This window comes from Mirounga angustirostris, unplaced genomic scaffold (assembly GCF_029215605.1).
Source record: "Mirounga angustirostris isolate CCGP_5_RB_7025 unplaced genomic scaffold, mMirAng1.0.hap1 SCAF_4, whole genome shotgun sequence".
NCBI lineage: Eukaryota > Metazoa > Chordata > Mammalia > Carnivora > Phocidae > Mirounga > Mirounga angustirostris.
The window spans coordinates 140,747,122-140,766,295 of NW_026991712.1; the positions used below are offsets into that span (position 1 = coordinate 140,747,122).

The 19,174-nt window shown below is 38.9% G+C and overlaps 1 protein-coding gene across 11 annotated transcripts in view; it reads right to left on the reverse strand.

Annotated features, from left to right (window-relative positions):
• NFIA (nuclear factor I A) overlaps nucleotides 1–19,174 on the reverse strand; it is a 369,091-nt gene that overhangs the window by 72,812 nt on the left and 277,105 nt on the right. For 8 of the 11 annotated variants that reach the window (XM_054512839.2, XM_054512843.2, XM_045897554.3 and 5 more), the window contains 2 exons: nucleotides 6,713–6,841; nucleotides 4,382–4,435 (listed from right to left, as the gene is read on the reverse strand). In XM_054512839.2, coding sequence (XP_054368814.1) covers nucleotides 4,382–4,435; nucleotides 6,713–6,841 — 183 coding nt within the window. The remainder of the gene's footprint in view (nucleotides 1–4,381; nucleotides 4,436–6,712; nucleotides 6,842–19,174) is intronic. The other 3 variants (XM_054512842.2, XM_045897559.3, XM_045897558.3) reach the window with 1 other exon arrangement.

The window sequence follows — 19,174 nt, forward strand, 5'->3', positions numbered from 1 at the left end:
TTTCATCACTAAGAGCAGGATCCCTGCTTGAATCACAAGGATCATGGACTTAGAGAGGTTTATAGAGCATATAAACTTCTGACTACCTCTCCAAACAGAAACTGGCATGACTCTTTGGAAGCCACACAATAAATCTTTGGCTTATATGGCTATTGTTTCAGCATATCTTATGTATATTTTTAGTACCGGGGCAGGCAATTTTACTTCTGAACTCCCTTCATGTATATATGTTTTCTGACTCATAAAGAAGTGGGTGGTTTAGCTTCATGCTCACATCGTGTGGTCTTTAATTCCTCAGCACTTAGTTATTGAAAAGCACAACTTGTCGCTGTCACTTTGTTTTGCATGCTTACAATCAGAAGGCACTCTGCAGGAGAAGAGGGGTTAAGTCTTAGGCTTGTTTGGACTCTTCGCAATGCCAAAATGCCACGGTAGTTCTCTATCAGGATGCCCTTGTCCCTGACAACACCCTGAGCTTCCCCTATCACAGTAATAGAACTGCTGGCTTTCTTGTCCCGTCATCCACCAGGAGGTAAACACTCTGAGGCCAGAGTCCTAGCTTCTCTCGTTCACTCTATTCGGCAACAAGTAGAGTGCCTTGTACCCGCTGTAGTGCTTGATAAATATTGGTGGAAAAAAACGAACAGATCCCCAGACAGTCAGGGGAGTGTGCAAGTCAATTTTAATATCAAAAAAGTCACACTGACCTCAAAAATTGTGTTTTGAAGTGCCTTGCCTCTAACAGAAACCCCGCATTACCAGTAGCAAGGATTCACAGGCTAATAAAAAAAAAGGTCAAATGATTTGTTTATGGCTGTTATTAAAAAACTCAGTGTGATAACATGGGTTATGTCATGCTTATCAAAAGATCTAAATGGCTATGTTATGTCTTAAGACTAATAAAAAATGTGAAAACAAATTAATTGTTTCAATAAATACAGTTTATTTCTCCCAGTGGGGAGAAAAAGGTAGAACCAAGTGACATAGGAGAAGAGGTACTGAATTGGAGACTTGATTTCTGTTCTTGGCTGAGATCTCTCATCTGCAGGAGTAACACGGAATACATTACTAACTGCTCACTGGCATATTCCCCTCCTACTTACCCACTTATAAAGCCCTAATTTTATACAGAGTGGCAATGTGTTCAGCTAAAAAAAATAATCTAGACTTCCTAGCCTCTCTTGCAGCTAGAGGTCATCATGTGGCATAGTTTGGACCATGCTGCATAACATTCTACAAAAGGTGGCAGAATGAGCCGGCCTTGCTTTCTGCTTGGAATGCAGATGTGAGGCAGGTATGCAGTGGCCACATTGTGACCAGGAGGTCACAGTATGAAGATGAACACAACCCACTAAAGCAAGGCTAAGAGATAAAATCTCAATCCTTGGATTATCAGTCTTGAATTACATACTTGTTTTTATACGAGAAACATAAAACCTGTTTTGTCGGATCTTCTGTTACTTGCAATCAAACACATTCTTAGCTGATACAGGAAATGGATGAGACCAGATTTCCAGAGCACTGTTCTCAAATTCTGTGGTTCTAGACGAGGCTCAGTAAGTGCTTACTTGCTAATTATTTTCAACCTCTGCCTTGCAATGTGTACAGTGTGGGCGCCTCCCCATTTCTAAAACCCTAAAGCACAAGACTTGCTTTACTTAGTGTAAAGCATTAAATTAAGTGAAATGCTTAAATTAAGTATAATTCATTATTTTGTTTTTGAAAATAGCAAAGATTTTAGGCAGACATCTAAATTTCAAGAAGATGAACTTTCAAGAGACTCTAAAATATCACTGATTGCTCCAAATAATTCCAATAAAAGGAGTTAGATCCTTTAAATTATCAAACTTATAACTCTTAAAAAAGCAAAGGGAAGAACAAAGATTTTTTTCAATTATCGTGAATAAAATAAACTGTCGTGATTAAATACTTTCTTATGGTTGAAATTAAAAAATTAAGTGCTGATAAAAGAAAGTCTTTGAAAGCCCAATCTTTCAGCTTAAAGTGCATAGTAATTGTAATAATGTATAATGACATACAAATGCTTTTATGGAAACTTAATGTCTTCTCCACTCCCCAGGATATTCCAAAAGGCTTTCACTCCTTTATCTAATTTTAACTACATAGGTGGCCAAGGATGGTTGCCATGGTACAGATGGCCAAACTGAGGCCACGGGGTTAAGTGACTTATCAAAACCACAAAGAAAGCCAGTATCAGAGGGGGATTTGTTTTAAGAAGCCACATGTCTCTACCTTCACGATGTACACAGAGAAGAGATCAGAATAGCAGAAACTAAGAAAAACTGTAACTTGTATATGAAAGTTTTACTCATATAATCTTATAAAAGCTTTCTTTAGCGGGAAGGCCATCGTTCTTCCCCATCTTGGACAATTCCTTACAAAGAAGTCCTGCCTAAACTATTATACATTTATCACTCTTTAGTTCTTCTGAAGCAATATGATCTTATCAGTGTCAGGGAGGGGATGAATGCTTTCTGTGTACATTGATGTACAATGTGAGTACTTTTTATTTATTCAACCAATATTTGAGCATAAAATTCAGTGCACGAGACACAATGAAGATAACGAAAAGTCTAAGTTATAGATCCTCCCTTTCAAAGGTTCCATTCTAGGAGAGCGACAAGACACATACATTAACTAGCAAAGCAAGGTGCTGGGCGCGAAAGGCTATGGGACTTTAAGGAGCGTGAGGTGATGGCAGCCTGCGTGGAGCTAGGGGGTCTTTGTGTAGAAAATCGTATTTGAGCTGGTCGTGGAATAGGCAAAATGTTGATAGGTGAAAGTAGTAGGGACAGCATGAAATTTTCAAAGCCTGGGTAAAAATGGGTGATTTACTTGTTTGCATGATTTGAGTACATACTCTATTTCCAGGCACTATGCAAACAACTGTAAACACATGATTTCAGTTCCTCCTTAGATAATATGATTCTCTTGAGGTAAAGATTATGATCTCCAATTTATAGATGAGGAACCTATGACTCAGAGAAGTAAAGCAATGTACGAGGTCCACACAGCTGGTAACAGTGGTGGAGACAGGGTTCCAACACTGGTCTGTTTGAACCCTGAGCTTTTATGCTTACCCACTGTGAAATGCTGCCTCCCTTCAAGGCCCCCCCCCCTTTTTTTTTTTGCATTTGCTTTGCAATTTCAAAGAGAGGTTTCCTTTGTAACAAGTGTCCACCATATTTCCAAATATGGCTTATGTTTGTAGTAAAAAATAGGGCCATTGTTTTTTAGCGAGGTGACCTTGCTCTGCTCTACAGCAAAGTGTTAAAATATCATCTCTGGCCTGGGCACTGAGATATGTTACAGAGTTATTGCTTACGAACTGGTGTTTGTCTGGTCAAGGTATTCCCATGAGAAATTTTAAGAAAAATTTTTTAAATTTTATTTTATTATGTTATGTTAATCACCGTACATTACATCATTAGTTTTTGATGTAGTGTTCCATGATTGTTTGCGTATAACACCCAGTGCTCCATGCAGAACGTGCCCTCTTTAATACCCATCACCAGGCTAACCCATCCCCCCACCCCCTCCCCTCTAGAATCCTCCGTTTGTTTCTCAGAGTCCATAGTCTATCATGGTTTGTCTCCCCCTCTGACCTCCCCCCTTCCCCGCCTTCATTTTTCCCTTCCTACTATCTTCTTTTTTTTTTTTAACATATAATGTATTATTTGTTTCAGAGGTACAGGTCTGTGATTCAACAATCTTACACAATTCACAGCACTCACCATAGCACATACTCTCCCCAAAGGAGGCAGCAGAAGCCTTGCAATCGGGGTACTATGGAGAGGTGAATATGCCATGTGATTCTGAGCAACGGTGTAGTAAATAGCTTCCCCTGTCCCTGTGCCCCAGGACCCTGATAAAGGACACACCTTTCTCTTCTTCCAGGCCCTGTAAAGTTCGACTGTCTGTCTGGATTCTCTAATGATTTACTGATTTGGGTTATGGCAACTCTTTACAATAAAAGGAACATGGAGGTTGAAGTCTCCTTTAGGTACACATCACATTTACTCCACACTGGCTCATTCAGTCAGACTCTCTCTCCTTCACTTTGGCCTCATCTTCCTAAAACATCAACGCTTAATCCTGTGATTTCATTCCAACCATTAGCTTTCCATCTTTTTCAGAGAAGAATATAGTGCAATATGGCACCTGTAGCAAATATTTCTTAGATAGCAAGAGGCTCAATACCAACCTTAAAAAGTATCTTAGCCCCAAAGTGTCTCGTGTTAGCCCATCTCCACTCTATGATTCTTGCCACAAAGACGCCAACAAAGAGTTTCATCTAAATTACTCCAATTCCCCTTACCAGACCACTAAGAGGGGGGCAGGGTGCAATAAGAATGGGTACCTGAGTAGATTTTCCAGAAAGGAGAACCGAGGATGCTGGGAACCATCTTGAATTCTGGTGAAAACAAAGAATCTTTGGTATTCCATAATTCTTAAACTAGGCATCTTTCTCTTTTCCTCATAAACATTTTTTTCATGGTATGAATAGGAGATCAAAGCTCATTGTTCTGAAGGCTAGGGAGGTCCAGTCTGGTTCAACCCAGTGTGGGTCATTTTAGCAAGTGTGTTTAAGCATCTAGCATGAAGAAGCTCCCAATGTTGGCCCTCAAGGGTCAATGCTAGAATTGTTATTATAATGTGTAGAACTATGGTTTTAAGACAGGACTCATAGAAGCCACTCAATATTTATTGAATAAATGATAATATATGCACACTGCTTTATGCTCCTCAAAGAGTCTCTACAAATATATATATTTTTTATCATGTCTCTATGTAAGAATAGGAGGCTGGGAGGAAAAGTTCATTCAACAATAGTACTGTCCCATTTTATTGATGAGGACATTAAAAAAAATCCACAAGATAAGTGGAAAGGCAAAGAGGCAGCTCATCCAGCTATCCTGATTGCTAGCATCCTGTTCTTCCCAATCCTGATTACCTGGCTCCACTGTGAATCTTCCTTCTGCTTGGAACGGCCTCTATTCATGTAAGCAACTTCTTAAGATTTGACCTCAGTGCTATCTAAACTTTGAAGTCTCTTTATTTGATAAAAAGTGGTAATAGCACATTCCACATCATCTTCTGAATGCTTATTTTCTTGCATCTCTCTTCTGCCCTACACTGTATGCTTGATGACGACAGGAACCACTCAATTCCCAGCGACAGGCACTCAGTAAATTGTCATTTAATGAACAAATGAAACTCCATCGTCCCCTCCTCTGAGTTCCCGCAGAAATTTCTACTTTTAACATTCACTTAGCATTTAAAACGTTAACCTGACCATAGAAAGACGAGAAACATCACATGCCTTATCTCCTCGAGACTGAAAATCTTCTGACTAAAAGGACTTCGTATCTTTTATTTTCCACCACAGTTTAGATGCTTAATGAATGCTGACTCTGAGGATAATATCATAATGCTACCCCACTGAAAGAGACTCATTCTGGGACTGTATGATCCAATTTGGATACAAGGTTTTCAAGTTAGAAAAAAATACATAACTTGCCTTTCTGATTATAACACACACACACACACACACACATGCACGCACGCACACCGCACAAGTGAAATAATAAGGGATCTTGAGAAAATTCTGTCAATGATCACAAGATGTTTAAAAGATGGAGCAAGTAAGTTTTCATAATTGTGGATATAGTAATCGCTTCACAAAATAGTCCTAATACTTACTTTCTTCAGTGTAATTTCTGCATGTGTGCATTGGATGGCCCTCTCAACTGCCATTTTTCCCTGAGATGCTCACAGAGTATTCATAAAGGGATTCAGATTTTTGGGTCTAACACTGAGATTAATGCAAGAAATATCAGTTTCCCCAGGCGTATGTCAAAGTAGACAAGAGACCATAACTTTCTAGGATGTTTTATAATACCAGCTGGTAGATCACAGACCTACCTAAGCGACAATCTGATGGAAGAAAGTGAACGTGGTTACAATTACTCATACTCCTACTGTGGGAGTTTCATAAACAAACTAATAAATATTTTCATCTTGCAATAAGATCAAGTTAAGTGATTTGCTGACATTCTCTTGAGGTTTAAAGCTTGTCTTTAATGTGAAATACAAATCATATTTCTTGTGGACACATTTTAATAATAAACTTAAAAGCACATGAGACAAAAAATAATGAAAACATTGCAATGAAAACCAGACAAACTATCTACCACTTCAAAAGGAGTGAGTGAAGACTGCTCGTCAACACCGTGATGCAAACAACCTCAATGCAAAATGCCACATATTGAAATCAGGTTTCAAGGAAAGGGAATCAGCAGGGATGAGAGAATGCAAAACAGCTCTTCCTTGAAAACAGGTAACTAACTACAGGAAATTATACTCACCTGACACACACACACACACACACACACACACAAAAACACACACTCCTCTTGTCCAACTTGTAGGACAGATTTGATTTGGGTTCAGTTCAAATTATCTCCCACCTCATTGCAACATCCCACTGGGAATGAGAGGTTTGGTTCCTTTTCTAGCCTAAGGTAAGGATCAAGGGTTTGATGCCAAAGCTGTCCCCAAGGATGAGAAACTGGAGCACTCACTGCCTTTAGGAGCATTCTGGGAGAGGCCTCCATGTCTCTCCCTTTTGTTATGCTGCTCCCAAGGCCATGATCTAAGCACAAGCAAGAGTGCCTGTCGAGCGGCTCACCTCTGGGTCCTGTGATGACAGGTCGGTGGTGCTGGGTGAATGCAGTTCCCAGGGAGGAGGTCTGCGAAGGGGAGGGGCTGCTGAAACCAGACTTCTCCGACTTCTTCAGGGTGGTTGGAGATGGCATTCCTGGCAAGAAGGATGGAGTGATAAGCACACTTTAATTCAGGGCACGACGCTTGTACAGCCTAAAAGATAAACCTGAAAGAATTAAAAAAGAAACCCACCTGTGAGCACAAAATTTGTTTTGAATCGCTTTGAATCTGTCACAGGCAACCAACAGGGAGCAAAATGGTCCCTGGTAAGTCCAACTAGAACTGACTTCAACTTATTCTACTCAATCATAGTCCCTTTTGGCATGAGTGATCTTGTCTAATTATGGAGGGCCCCTGCCCAGTATTGCCTGCAAGTTGTATGTGCCTGTGGCCCCCGGGAGCCTTCAGAAAGGAGGCTCTCGAAGGCACATGAAGACCTCCTCTGCAACCACTTCATCTTGCCAGGTACCTTACTGAAGCACCAAAGCACTTTCTCCACATTTTAAATAATTTAGCTATTTTAACATTAAAAAAAGACTCTCAACAATGACAACTCAGTTGCTCATCCAATGAGTTATTTATAATAGAAAAAAGAAAGAAAAGATCAAAGTAAAAAAAAAAAATCCTTAAATGCCCAACACTTGAAACTGGTTAAACAAACAGGATAGAACCCATGCAAATAGTACTGTCAGAGAATAAGGACATTCCACTGATGACATGGAATAAAGACACGGAGAGCGATTATAAAATAGGATGTTGTGCTAGGATGCCACTTAAAAATATCGGTCTCTGTACAGAGAAAGAACTGGAAGGAAATGCACATAAACTGTTAACGGTGGTTCTCTCTGTGTGTTGGATTTGGGTGGTTTTCATTGCCTCTTTTTGCTTACTTGTTTTTCCTGTGATAAACGTGTATTACTTTTATGTTAAGAAAATACAATAAAAACTTGTTTTTTTTTTTTATTCTTATGTTAATCCCCATACATTACAACATTAGTTTTAGATGAAGTGTTCCATGATTCATTGTTTGTGCACAACACCCAGTGCTCCATGCAGAATGTGCCCTCCTCAATACCCGCCACCAGGCTAACCCATCTTCCCACCCCCCTCCCCTCTAAAACCCTGTTTGTTTTTCAGAGTCCATCTCTCTCGTGGTTCGTCTACCCCTCCGATTTCCCCCGCTTCATTCTTCCCCTCCCACTACCTTCTTCTTCTTCCTTTTTTTCCTTAACATATATTGCATTATTTGTAAAAACCTGTTTTTAAAAATAGTATTTTTACCATAGTTTCTGAGGTTTTCATAACATTTCCAGCATAGAAAATGCTTTGGGAAGAAAATAATGGGAAAATCGTCCCTTGTAATTATACTGCGTTTGTAACGTTCTCGGCAGCCACGCTGGCACATAACTGGAGCCATCTATCAGTCTGGAAGGGTGCCAATTAAAACAATGAAAACTTGGATATAAAAATAAAGGAAATGACTCCTTGTCTCCACATCACAGGACAAATTTGGGCTCTCTTAAATTTGCAGCACAAAACTGGTCTGTATGCACGTCAAAAGAATCAAATCTCCTTTACTTACATATGTCTGCATGTGTTGTATTCTATGACCAGAGAATTATTGGGGTGAGCCGGAAAACTAAGTAATGAAAATAATAATGATATGAGCATGTACCTGTTAGTGAGCAGTTACTAACTCCTCTGCACCGTGCCAAGCACTTTATAGGTATAGATCTGTCCCCAAACTTAGTTTGGCCTGTATCTAAATATGTCCTTGTTATTTATGTTCACAGATTTCCTTCACACAGGCTTTGAGTGTGACTACAGATTCTACAAGGATAGTGTGCTTTGCCCCTTCTATGTTCAGGATATCCAACAAAGGGTCTAGAACTCAGCAAGTGGCCTGAAAAGATATTTAAACTAGGTTTAACGGTCTCAGCTTTATCTGTGGCTTTACTAACCGACATAGTAAAACTTGGGAGTTTGACCCCAAGAAAGAAACAAATTGCAAGCTGGTAGGAACATTTACATGGTACCATGTAAGGACATTACGAAGTGGTGTGTGATTTCACACCAACTGGACAAATCTAGATCCCATCCATTCCAGATCAATATCTACGTGATTTGAATGAAAAAGCACGTCACTCAGCGGCGTTAGCTATGCTTCCTTGCTCTTTGAATCAGTAACCAAAGGCACACCATACCAATATCCTAACATCATTAGGATTGATTGGGGTTTTGGACCAACATTCATTGTAAGTAACCTAGCCTAAGGTATAATCACAGAACTACATCAGAGAGGGGACTTCAAATTAAAAAATTAAAGGGAAGAAATAAAAGTTACCAAAATGTAAACAAACCTCTCAATTCATTCAAAACTCTCTTGTGCAAAACACATTTTTAGGCTGCCAACCAGTCCACTGATTTAAGCTCAGTCAAATGCCTGAATTATGTGTCATGAAACAGAAATAGAACAGAAAATGAAAATGTCAAAACTTTTAAGATGGCAGAATTTTTTTCAGACAATGGAATCACTGAGGAAATGCAGCATCTGAACTAACCTTATTAAAGAAAGCAAATGGTTGGACTCACAGAAAAGGGAGCATTTCTTTGAAAAGTTCATGAGTTCCATCCCATGCCGTTCTAAATAAGGCAGAGAGAGTGACGTGATTTAAATCCACCATTTACATTTATCCTTTAAAAAGGGGAATAGAGGTAAGATGCAGGCAATCACGAGCATGAAGAATGATGAAGTTGGTAAACAGATTAAAAAACAGCAAAACTCAAATCCTCCTTGAAGGGTTAAAGAGAAAAGAAATACTGTTTGCACTCAAGAAGAAGCCAAACTATGTATAATCTTTTAAATTTATCACAGTCAAGTAAGATGAACCCTAAGGCTGTCATGAATCTCAAAATTACTTTGTGTTTTCAATTTTTAAAGACTTGTATTGAGCACATTTCCTTATTATATACTTTAATATTTTCTCCACATGCATAATGTATGTTTTGGTTAATTTGTTTCATATAGTTAATTGACAGGATAAAATTTCAAAATGGTAGTAAACTACTTTATGTTAAAAGCGAGAGGACATTAATCTTGACTTTCATTTTTGAAATCAAATTTGGATTCTGCCCGTTAGATTAAATGTAAGCTTCTTGTTATAATTTCTTTTACCAATTAGCTCTGCACAACTGTTAGGCCATGGTTGTACAGATTAATGACTAATTGGCTTTTTCTTAATAAAGCAAAACTTTGATTTCAATGTATTTTTCAGAAGTATCAGATTTAAAAAAAAAAGATTATAAAGTAATGCTGCCCTTTTCCTGGAACAAACAAAATATTACTTCAAAGTTCTTTTCACTATGTAAAAATAAAGAATTTTATAGAACAAGAAGCAGAAATTTAGCAGAATGCTGTGTTTCAATGGGACATTTTCTCCTATTGATTGCTCTAAAAAAAACCCCCAATGGTGGTAAAGAAAATAGAAGGTGGATTTCTTTTCTTCTGTTATTTTTTTGAGAGACAGTGAGAGAGCGAGCATGTATGGGGGTGGGGGGCAGAGAGAGAGGGAGAGAGAGAATATTAAGCAGTTTCCCAGCACGGGACTCGGATCTCACAACCCTGAGACCATGACCTGAGCCAAAATCAAGAGTCCAACTTTTAACCCACTGAACCACCCAGGTGCCCCTAGGAGATGGATTTCAAAAAGCATTCTGGCTTGTCATTGGTTTTCTAACCATCAGACTTTCTGAATTTCTCTCCACTTTGCCATTTTCCTGAGCTACCTGAGTTGTTTCAAATAGTGTCCAGAGGACACAGGCAAACATGAAATTCTAGTCATTTAGTGACTCTGATCCCTGAAGGCAGTTGTAAGTGAGAGGCCCAATAGGAAAACCTTGAAAGCACAGGCCAAAAATAGTACTCACAAAGATTCCATTACAGTCATCATTAATTTGTGGTAGTCAGAATTCTAAGTTGGCCCCAAGGCTCCTGGCCCCTGGGGTACATACTTTATATAATCTCCTCCAGTTGAATGTGGGCAGGACCTGTGAATATGATGGATGTTCTTCTTGTGATTAGGTTGTTGTATTGCAAAGGTGAAGGGACTTTTGCAGATGTAATTAAGGTTCCTAATCAGGTGACTGTGAATTAAGTAAAAGGTTATTATCCTGGGTGGGCCTGACCTAATCAGGTGAACCCTTTAAAAGAGGGACTAGAAGAGAGATTCTCCTGCTGCCTTTGAAGAAGTAAGCTGCCATGATGTAAAGGGGCCTGTGAGAGGGCCACATGGCAAGGAAATGCAGGGGCCTCTGGGAGCTAAGCAAGGCCCCTGGCTGACAGCCAGCTTTAAGAAAGCTGGAACCCTAGTCTTAAAGCTGTAAGGAACTCAATTCTGCCAATACTCACAAGAGTTTGCAAGAGGACTCAGAGCTCCAGGAAGGAATGCAGCCTGGATGAAATGCTGATTGCAGCCTTGTGAGACCCTGAGGTGAGGGACCACCTCAGCTATCCCCAGACTCTTGACTCATGTTAACTGGTAATAAGGTAATAAGGTAATGAAGTAATAAATGTGTTTTGTTTTAAGCTATGTTTGTGGTAATTTGTTATACAGCAATAGCAAACTAAGATGTTACTCAACTATGAGACTACTGTCCATGCTAGAAATGTATGCATTAAAGATGCTTACTGGACACTAATTACTCACTAGAATTCCAGGATCTTCCATCATTTTTAGTAAATACATGCTAGGTAGTGAGGCTTTCCACTAGCCTACACTCACCCAGAGAAAACAGTAAGACATCTCTGTGGAAAAGAGCCAAGTAAGTGGTTATTTCCAATGGCATAAATTTTATTTCCAAATAAATTCCGAAAATTCCTATTTCTCCCTGATTCTTTTAAGAAATACCAGTAACAAAATCAGATCAAATGACATGAAAAAAACTCAAAAATAATTCGTGGGTTCTCCTATAACAAATCAAGGTTTGTTCTGGTAAGTTTTTCTACAACCTGATGTTACAGAAAGTAAAAAGAAGATACAGGGAAAAAAATACATAATTAATTTCAACTCCGTCTGTCTCCCAAATTATGAGATTTACTAAACACTTTGACCAAGAACTTTATAGGGATAGTTATGAAGCAAGTCCTACAGGAATGAGAAGAAAGTGCAATGTTGTTCTTTGCTTAAGGAAGCTTCTTAAAGGGGATTTTTAGGAGTCAAAGGAGGTACAATATTAATGGGAAGGGGGGGAGGGAGAGATCTCAATAAACTATAACTATTCCAGAAACAATGGAACATGCTGGATTTTTAAAAAAGGAAAACTGTGACAAGTCAGTGTGAGTGCTTACTCAAAAATTCACTGTCCTGTGAATATTATCCTTGGTAAATGCTGCTCAAGACAGCAGGACCTTATCTCGTCTGTTGTAGGAGTTTGGGTTGTTGTTATTCAAGTTGTCAGAGAAGATTTAACTGGTCTATGTTTCTTTCTTCAAAGTATCAAAATCAAGAACAGAAAGTTTTCAGTAATGCACATTTATAGTTGCAATCTGTTTGGGAAAAATTCTGGAAACAAGCAAACTCTGCACTTTTCTTTTAAAATCCAATATATAAGCAGGTTAGAGAGGACTACAAAATGCTGCAAGTTTGACTTTATGTATTCTCCAGATCATTGCCCTCACCTAATTCCCAATGACCTATCGTTACTGCTGCTTTAGCAGAACAACTATTATACCAAACCTGAAGGCTGCTGGAAGCCTTCATCCATTCAGTGCCCTCAAGAGAGCCAGGAGGCAGCTAAAGAGATGGTCATCAAACCTCTGCATATCGATCATTTCAAAAGCACAGACTGAAAAGAATAAAAGAATAAAAAGAATAAACTCCAAATTATGGAGTACGCACTGTGTGCCATGTACTTACAAATGTCTCAAATGCTTGCATTTTCATTTTCCAATAGGTAGGTATTAATAGCCTGGCTACTTATAACTAAATATTGCAGAAACTTGACACCAAGAGATGTCAAGCAACTTGCTTAAGACCATACACCTACTAAGTAGTATTTCAGACCCAGGTCTCTCGTTCTAAAGCTTGTATGTTTTGTGATACACCACACTGCCCCATATAGTTTCCCTTCTATATTATAAAAACTGTGTCCTACTTAAGTCAATAAAGTATATTTATAGTTGAAGTTTCTAATTTGGTTATCCAAAGAAAAAATTCAAAGAAAGGTTGTATCAGCTGCAAAAGAACATGCAAAAAATAAAAACAACTCTGAAGTATACTAAGAATCATCTTGTCTTATATAGCAGGTTTTTCTTGGCATTAGTAGGGATTAGTTAGGATTTTATTAAACATACTGCATTTATTATCAGTAATTTTAAGACGGAACCTTCAAGAAATAAGTATCACCTAGACTTAGAAGAACATAATGACCCAAAGATGTTAAATTGTTCAATAGTAAATACATACATTTAATATATACAAGAGGCCTCTTGCCTGTTCAACAAGTTACTTTCTCTATAAAGCCTCCTGCAAACATAAGCAGGATCAAGTCTTTTTTTTTTTTTTAAGACCCAATGGTATCTCCCAAGCCTTGTTTATGTTATAACGCAGTAATACCTCAACCAGAGGTAAAGTCTAACACACAAAATTATCTAGAATTCAGTAAGTCTTGACATCAAGAGAGGCCTCTGAGCTACTAAAGTGAGTGTCAAAACAGGCAGCTTAGCTGAGTCACCAAACTCATAGGAAAGCATGGTTTTACCGACTCTAAGTATTTCAGGGAGGAGGCTGTGGTGGCCTGAGTTGAATGCTATTGAGAGGTCAGGTACAAGGAGAATAAATGAGCTCCAGGAGAGTAAGGCTCTCCTAAGGCTCTAAGACAGGTTAAAATGGTTTACAAAATCAGGAATGAGGAAGGGAAAACGGGCGTAGTCAAGTCTTCGTGAAATGAGTGTGTAGAGGGAAGCAGAAAATAGGGTGGAAGCTATAGGGGGTGGGGGGAAGCAAGGCGGAGCTTCCTGAAGATGGGAGGCAGTAAAGCACGCTTGCCTGCGAGAGATGGGCAGAAAGCAAAGACTCAGAAGATAACAGAGGGAGGGAAGTCCCGAAGAAGGCAAGAGGCCACACAATGGAGGAGCAGGACTTGAACCCAGTAGGTCAGAGCTCGTCCCACTTCCAGGGCACCGCTCCACCGAGATGCCTCTTCCTGAAAAAAGTTCCGATTATGTATCTATCTTACTAATACAGACGAATCACGAGCTGGTTTAAAATCGAGTTCATTAATGATACTGAAATATCTTTCTACAGCCTAAATGGCACATTAACAGCTGCTGTAGCTGTTCTCTTTCCCTCCGGGCGTTCAGAGTCCCCTACAACCTCTGGGTCTAGGTGCAGCAATGGGTGCCCCAGTCACGGCTGTCAGATGAATGGTATCAGCATCCATTTCCACACTGTTTCTCAAGCTCAGGATGAAAGTTGGGCAGTACCCGTACCCTATTTTGCAAGTCATCTACCACCAGCAAGTTTATGCTCGGACTCATCTCTTCCCAATGGAGCAAAGGCAGTGCTCTCTGGTAGCTGCTGCACAGGCAAGAACAGGACCTTCCTAGGATCATCTCATCTGCACCTTGTGATGAGAGGATCGCCCACCGTGATGCTAAATAAAGGCTGCGATTGCATAGATTAATTCCACAGTTAAAGGGCCATTCTGTTCCTCTGGGTAGAAACACACGCTGTGTGATACGAGGAGGTAGTTTAAGATCCTGCACTCATCTTAGATTTGTGTCCTAATGATAAAATCCATTATGGTTCATTCCAACGTGATTTATTATGATTAATGCACTCAACAATAAAAAAAGGTAAAACATTCAGACTATTTTGACTTTTAACCTTTTTCAGTGAATAGAAATGTTTTAAAATCATTTTTATGATGGGGAGAATAAAATGGAAGTTAATATAGCTTCTGAGGTTTATCCTTCTTACTCTATATGCAACCATTTAAGATGAGCTGAAAGGACCCCCAAAAGAATTAGCACATCATAAAGAAGTTCAGCTAATTCAAAAGGCTTGCATACAAGTGATTTCTTTAATTTTTAAAAATGGGAGAATGGAGTAAAAATTATATGGATTATTCAGGAGAAAAGAAATGATGAATTCTCTAATGTATTCCAAATGTTCATTTGTGAGTGAAAATTTACAACCCGGGAGAATAAAGAATAGACACATGGAAAATGTCATATAAAGATCTGGTTCCTTGGGCAACAATAAAGTTTCCTGAGTTTTTAGGGGATTTCCTCTCCTTTCAGGGTAAATACAGACACCCCAGTGTCAGGACTGAAGTTTAAAATGCTGTATTTCATCCCCCTACTACTTACAAGTAGGAGATTCCCTACCCATCCCATCTTTCCCCTAACTATCCCATCCTCCCATGTGTTCAGGGAAGGGCTAATTTTGGCTCAACATAGCAATCACACACGTTCACAGAGGACTGAGAATAAACAAGAAATTACTGAGAAAACCAAATAATTTCCTTTGCATGAAAAATAAATTCAGTATAGTATAGCAAAATGTTTTATTCATCCTGCCTACATACCCAGCTGAAAAGTAAAAAACTCAATCATACATATGTTTGGTTCATATCTGCCCTATCCAATATGGTAGCTACTAGCCACATGTACCTACTTACATTTAAATTAATTAAAATTAAATGAATTAAAAAATTCAGTTGCTCAGCAAAGCCACATTTCAAGTGCTCAATAGCCATATTTGGCTAGTTGTTACAATGTTGGACAGTGCAGATACAGAACATTTGCATCACTGCAGAAAGTTCTGTTAGATAGCTCTGGTCTATATGCCACCAAATAATTTTTCATTCTTTTAGTCCTACTGTTATACAGCAGGTAAACCTCACTTTTATATTTTTTTCAGCAGGTGTAGCTCTTTTGTAAGTTACAAAGCAAAATATACACACTATACATACACAAATAACACACACAAATACAAAACATACACAAATACAAAATTATATATAGGTGGGGGGGGCGGGGAACAGCCCTCTCCTCCCCATCTCCAATAGGCTAGGAATAATCCAGTGTTCAAGCTTGGTAAACATCTTTATAGATACTTTATCTAGAATTTTATCCAGTTTCAATGATGTGAAGTTAAGTGTTTATTAAAATATGCTCACTTCCGTCCATTAGAATACGATCGAAAGCTTGGCGCTTAAGGGTCTTACTGGTAAAATTTAATTTTAGAGATATCGTCTGTGATGTTCCATGTTTGGGGTATGTCTGCACTGGGGATCTATTAATTCCAGTGTTCCTTGGATACAAGCAGAACGCCCATCACTTTACTTAAGGTAAAATTTGAAACTGATTGGAACATTTCATAGGGGAAAAAAGAAATATAATTTTAGGCCTCTTCAAGTTGCTTGAACTGTGGAATCAAGTAATGAACACTAGAAAAGGTTCTGTCAGCTAGAATCTGAGCTTAGTGTAGTCAGCATTTTCTTGCTAAACCTTATTATGGCAAAGCATTTGATTTTTCATCTCTGTACTGTGTTCATCCCCACAAATAAACTACTTTGACCTCCACCGGTTACTTAGTGAAATCTGCCCACCATCTTTCAATAACCCTATTCTTTGCCATCAAAGGCCTTTGAGTTGCCGAGAAAGTGGTAAGATAGAGCTGTGCAAGGAGCTGAACTGATACGACTTTATAACTATGCAGCAGTTCACAGTTCAAGCTGGACGCTACACAGCAAAAGGAAATTTTTTTTTTAAAGGCAATGCCTGTGGATGCTGGAAGGGGGCAACACATTTCATCACTGTAACATGGAATTTTTCACAGAAAGAGATTCTCTCTTGAGCTCTTATTTAATGCAGAAAACTCCTGGCCATTTCTTTATAAGGAAAACCTCTCTCTACAAGAGTTTGGCCTTCATTTTCGATAGATGATCCAACAGGTCATTTCAAAGCTTAAGAACACTTCAAGTTACGTTCATTATGCAAAACAAAATGAACCACGAACCTCCAAGGCAGCCCTGTGGATGCAAAAGGACCACACTGTTCTTAAACACCATTCAAACACAAAATAAAAAATACAAAGGGAAAAAAGGAAATAACTGCTACAGCTACATAAATCATTTTCTGAAGCAGTATCTGACAAAACAGTTTCTTTTTTTTAACAATGACATATCAGAAAAAAAGAAATTTCTGTGTAAAGTTGCACTTCTCCTGATTAATGCTACACTCAACACAAGAGACAGTGTCTGTCTAATTACATTAAATACTTATCTGAGAGGGATTAGCAGCATGTTTCTGCTCACTGTCATTCTTTGTGACAACGTAATGATAGATCCATTTACTTATGAGTGCCGTGATTAAAAACCGTGCTGTTTTCTTAACTGTCTTCGTATCTTCGAAATATTTTATTAAAAATTACTTATCTGACACTAAGGGTAAATACTTGGCAAAGCTTTTCATATCAAGTAAGTCAACGAGTTAGTTCCATTCAGTCACAGTCTTTGTTGAGTGTCTTCACTTAGGTTTGGTGACACTTGATCACCATCATGCTTTTATATTGGAGTTAATGATTCACGCTTTTTTTCTTCTTGTCTTATTTGTCCAAATCCTAAAGTTTGGTTTTCACTTAGACTAAAAACTGCTCGTGGCCGACATTTTCTCTGGAGTCATGATTTAGCACTTCTCCTTCATATTCACACCTTTTTTTTTGGAACCCAACACAAGGATCCAATTTTATACCGACAACTCCCCACAGCCCAATCAGAATGGGTTGCTAGCAATATACCATCTTTTGCAGCTTTTTCTACTTGTATAATTAACTTTATCCAGCATCTATTAGGAAAAGGTCTTTACACAGGATAAAAACTGAAAAGCAAACCACACTGGGCTCTACAAGTGGGCTGGCTCCCCTCAAACCAGAGGACTATTTCCATATGTGTCTAAATAGACAAAACTAGGGTCCTCTCCTTTTTTTTCCCTTCCACTCACCAATCTCAAATGACAGCTGTCACCAACTGTGTCCCTGAATGTAAAAATCAACCAAATATGTACACTGAATGTAAGTGGCTGAACGCCTCCCGCAAGGCAGAGTTTATTTCTACGGCTCTAGTCAACTTAAGACAACTATCAAGTAGTCCAAATGGCAAATAATGACATTTTTAACAAGTTATATCTCTGGAAAAGTCTCCAAATGTGTGGTGAGGATATAAATTTAGGTAACCCGATATAATGATTATGTGTTGTAAAGATTTTTTTTTAACTTAAGGCATGTTAAGGCTTCAGTGCTGATGGACAGACTCATAAAAATATCAAGCACATCAAAAGGAGAAAAATTACCAGTTAAGTCTTTTGAGGATAAGATTTCTTTGCTGAAAAGAAAAAAAAAATCACCCACTGAAAAAGAGAACTCTTAAAATTAGAAGCAGGTGTTGCCACTATGAAGTGATAAATATCAAAGAATAACTGGCCCTGAAAAGCACTCTTATGCAACCCATACTACTTTTAATCCTTACATATGTATTTTGACACAAGAACATGAAGAGCTGCTTATATCGGTCCCTAAAGAGTGTTAAAACAGAAGAGATGTTGCACAGCCATTTTGATAAACCCTCTCTTCCGTTGGGTTCATGAAATGGCTGAAAGGCAGATGGCAAATTCGGACCTGCATTGAGTCGTAAGTAATCTTGACATCCTAGAATTCATTAATCTTGGAAGCTAATCACAATGAAGTGATTTCTGGGTTGGGATAACCTAACAAGGCAGAGTAATCTGGTGTTCCAGAGGACACTTCAGATTAGAAATGGATACTGGGCTGTCATTCCTTGAGTTTCTAATGACTTGAGTGCCATTTCCAACAATGCAAACCAAAACTTGACCTCTCATTACATACAATCCCTAAAGATTGGCACGTTTCTTCAAAATGAAGAGCAGTCAGATGTGTGGACCACATGAGAACCTGGGAGAGCTGGAGTAACCTCCAGATGAATACCAAAAATTCACAGTTCTATGGAAAGCCTGTTCTCCACGGTGGGCTGAAGGCACCGGATGACAACACAGTTCCTCACTCCAAACAGACCACAGAACCAAGAACTGGAGTAACCCAGTATTTTATTTTATTTTATTTTTTTTTTTTTTAAAGATTTTATTTATTTATTTGAGACAAGAGAGAATGAGAGACAGAGAGCATGAGAGGGAGGAGGGTCAGAGGGAGAAGCAGACTCCCCGCTGAGCAGGGAGCCCGATGCGGGACTCGATCCTGGGACTCCAGGATCATGACCTGAGCCGAAGGCAGTTGCTTAACCGACTGAGCCACCCAGGCGCCCCATGGAGTAACCCAGTATTTTAAACCCAGCATTCAGAGGGGTTTTCAATTGTCAAGGAAGGGTAGTCAGTAATACTTTACTCTGA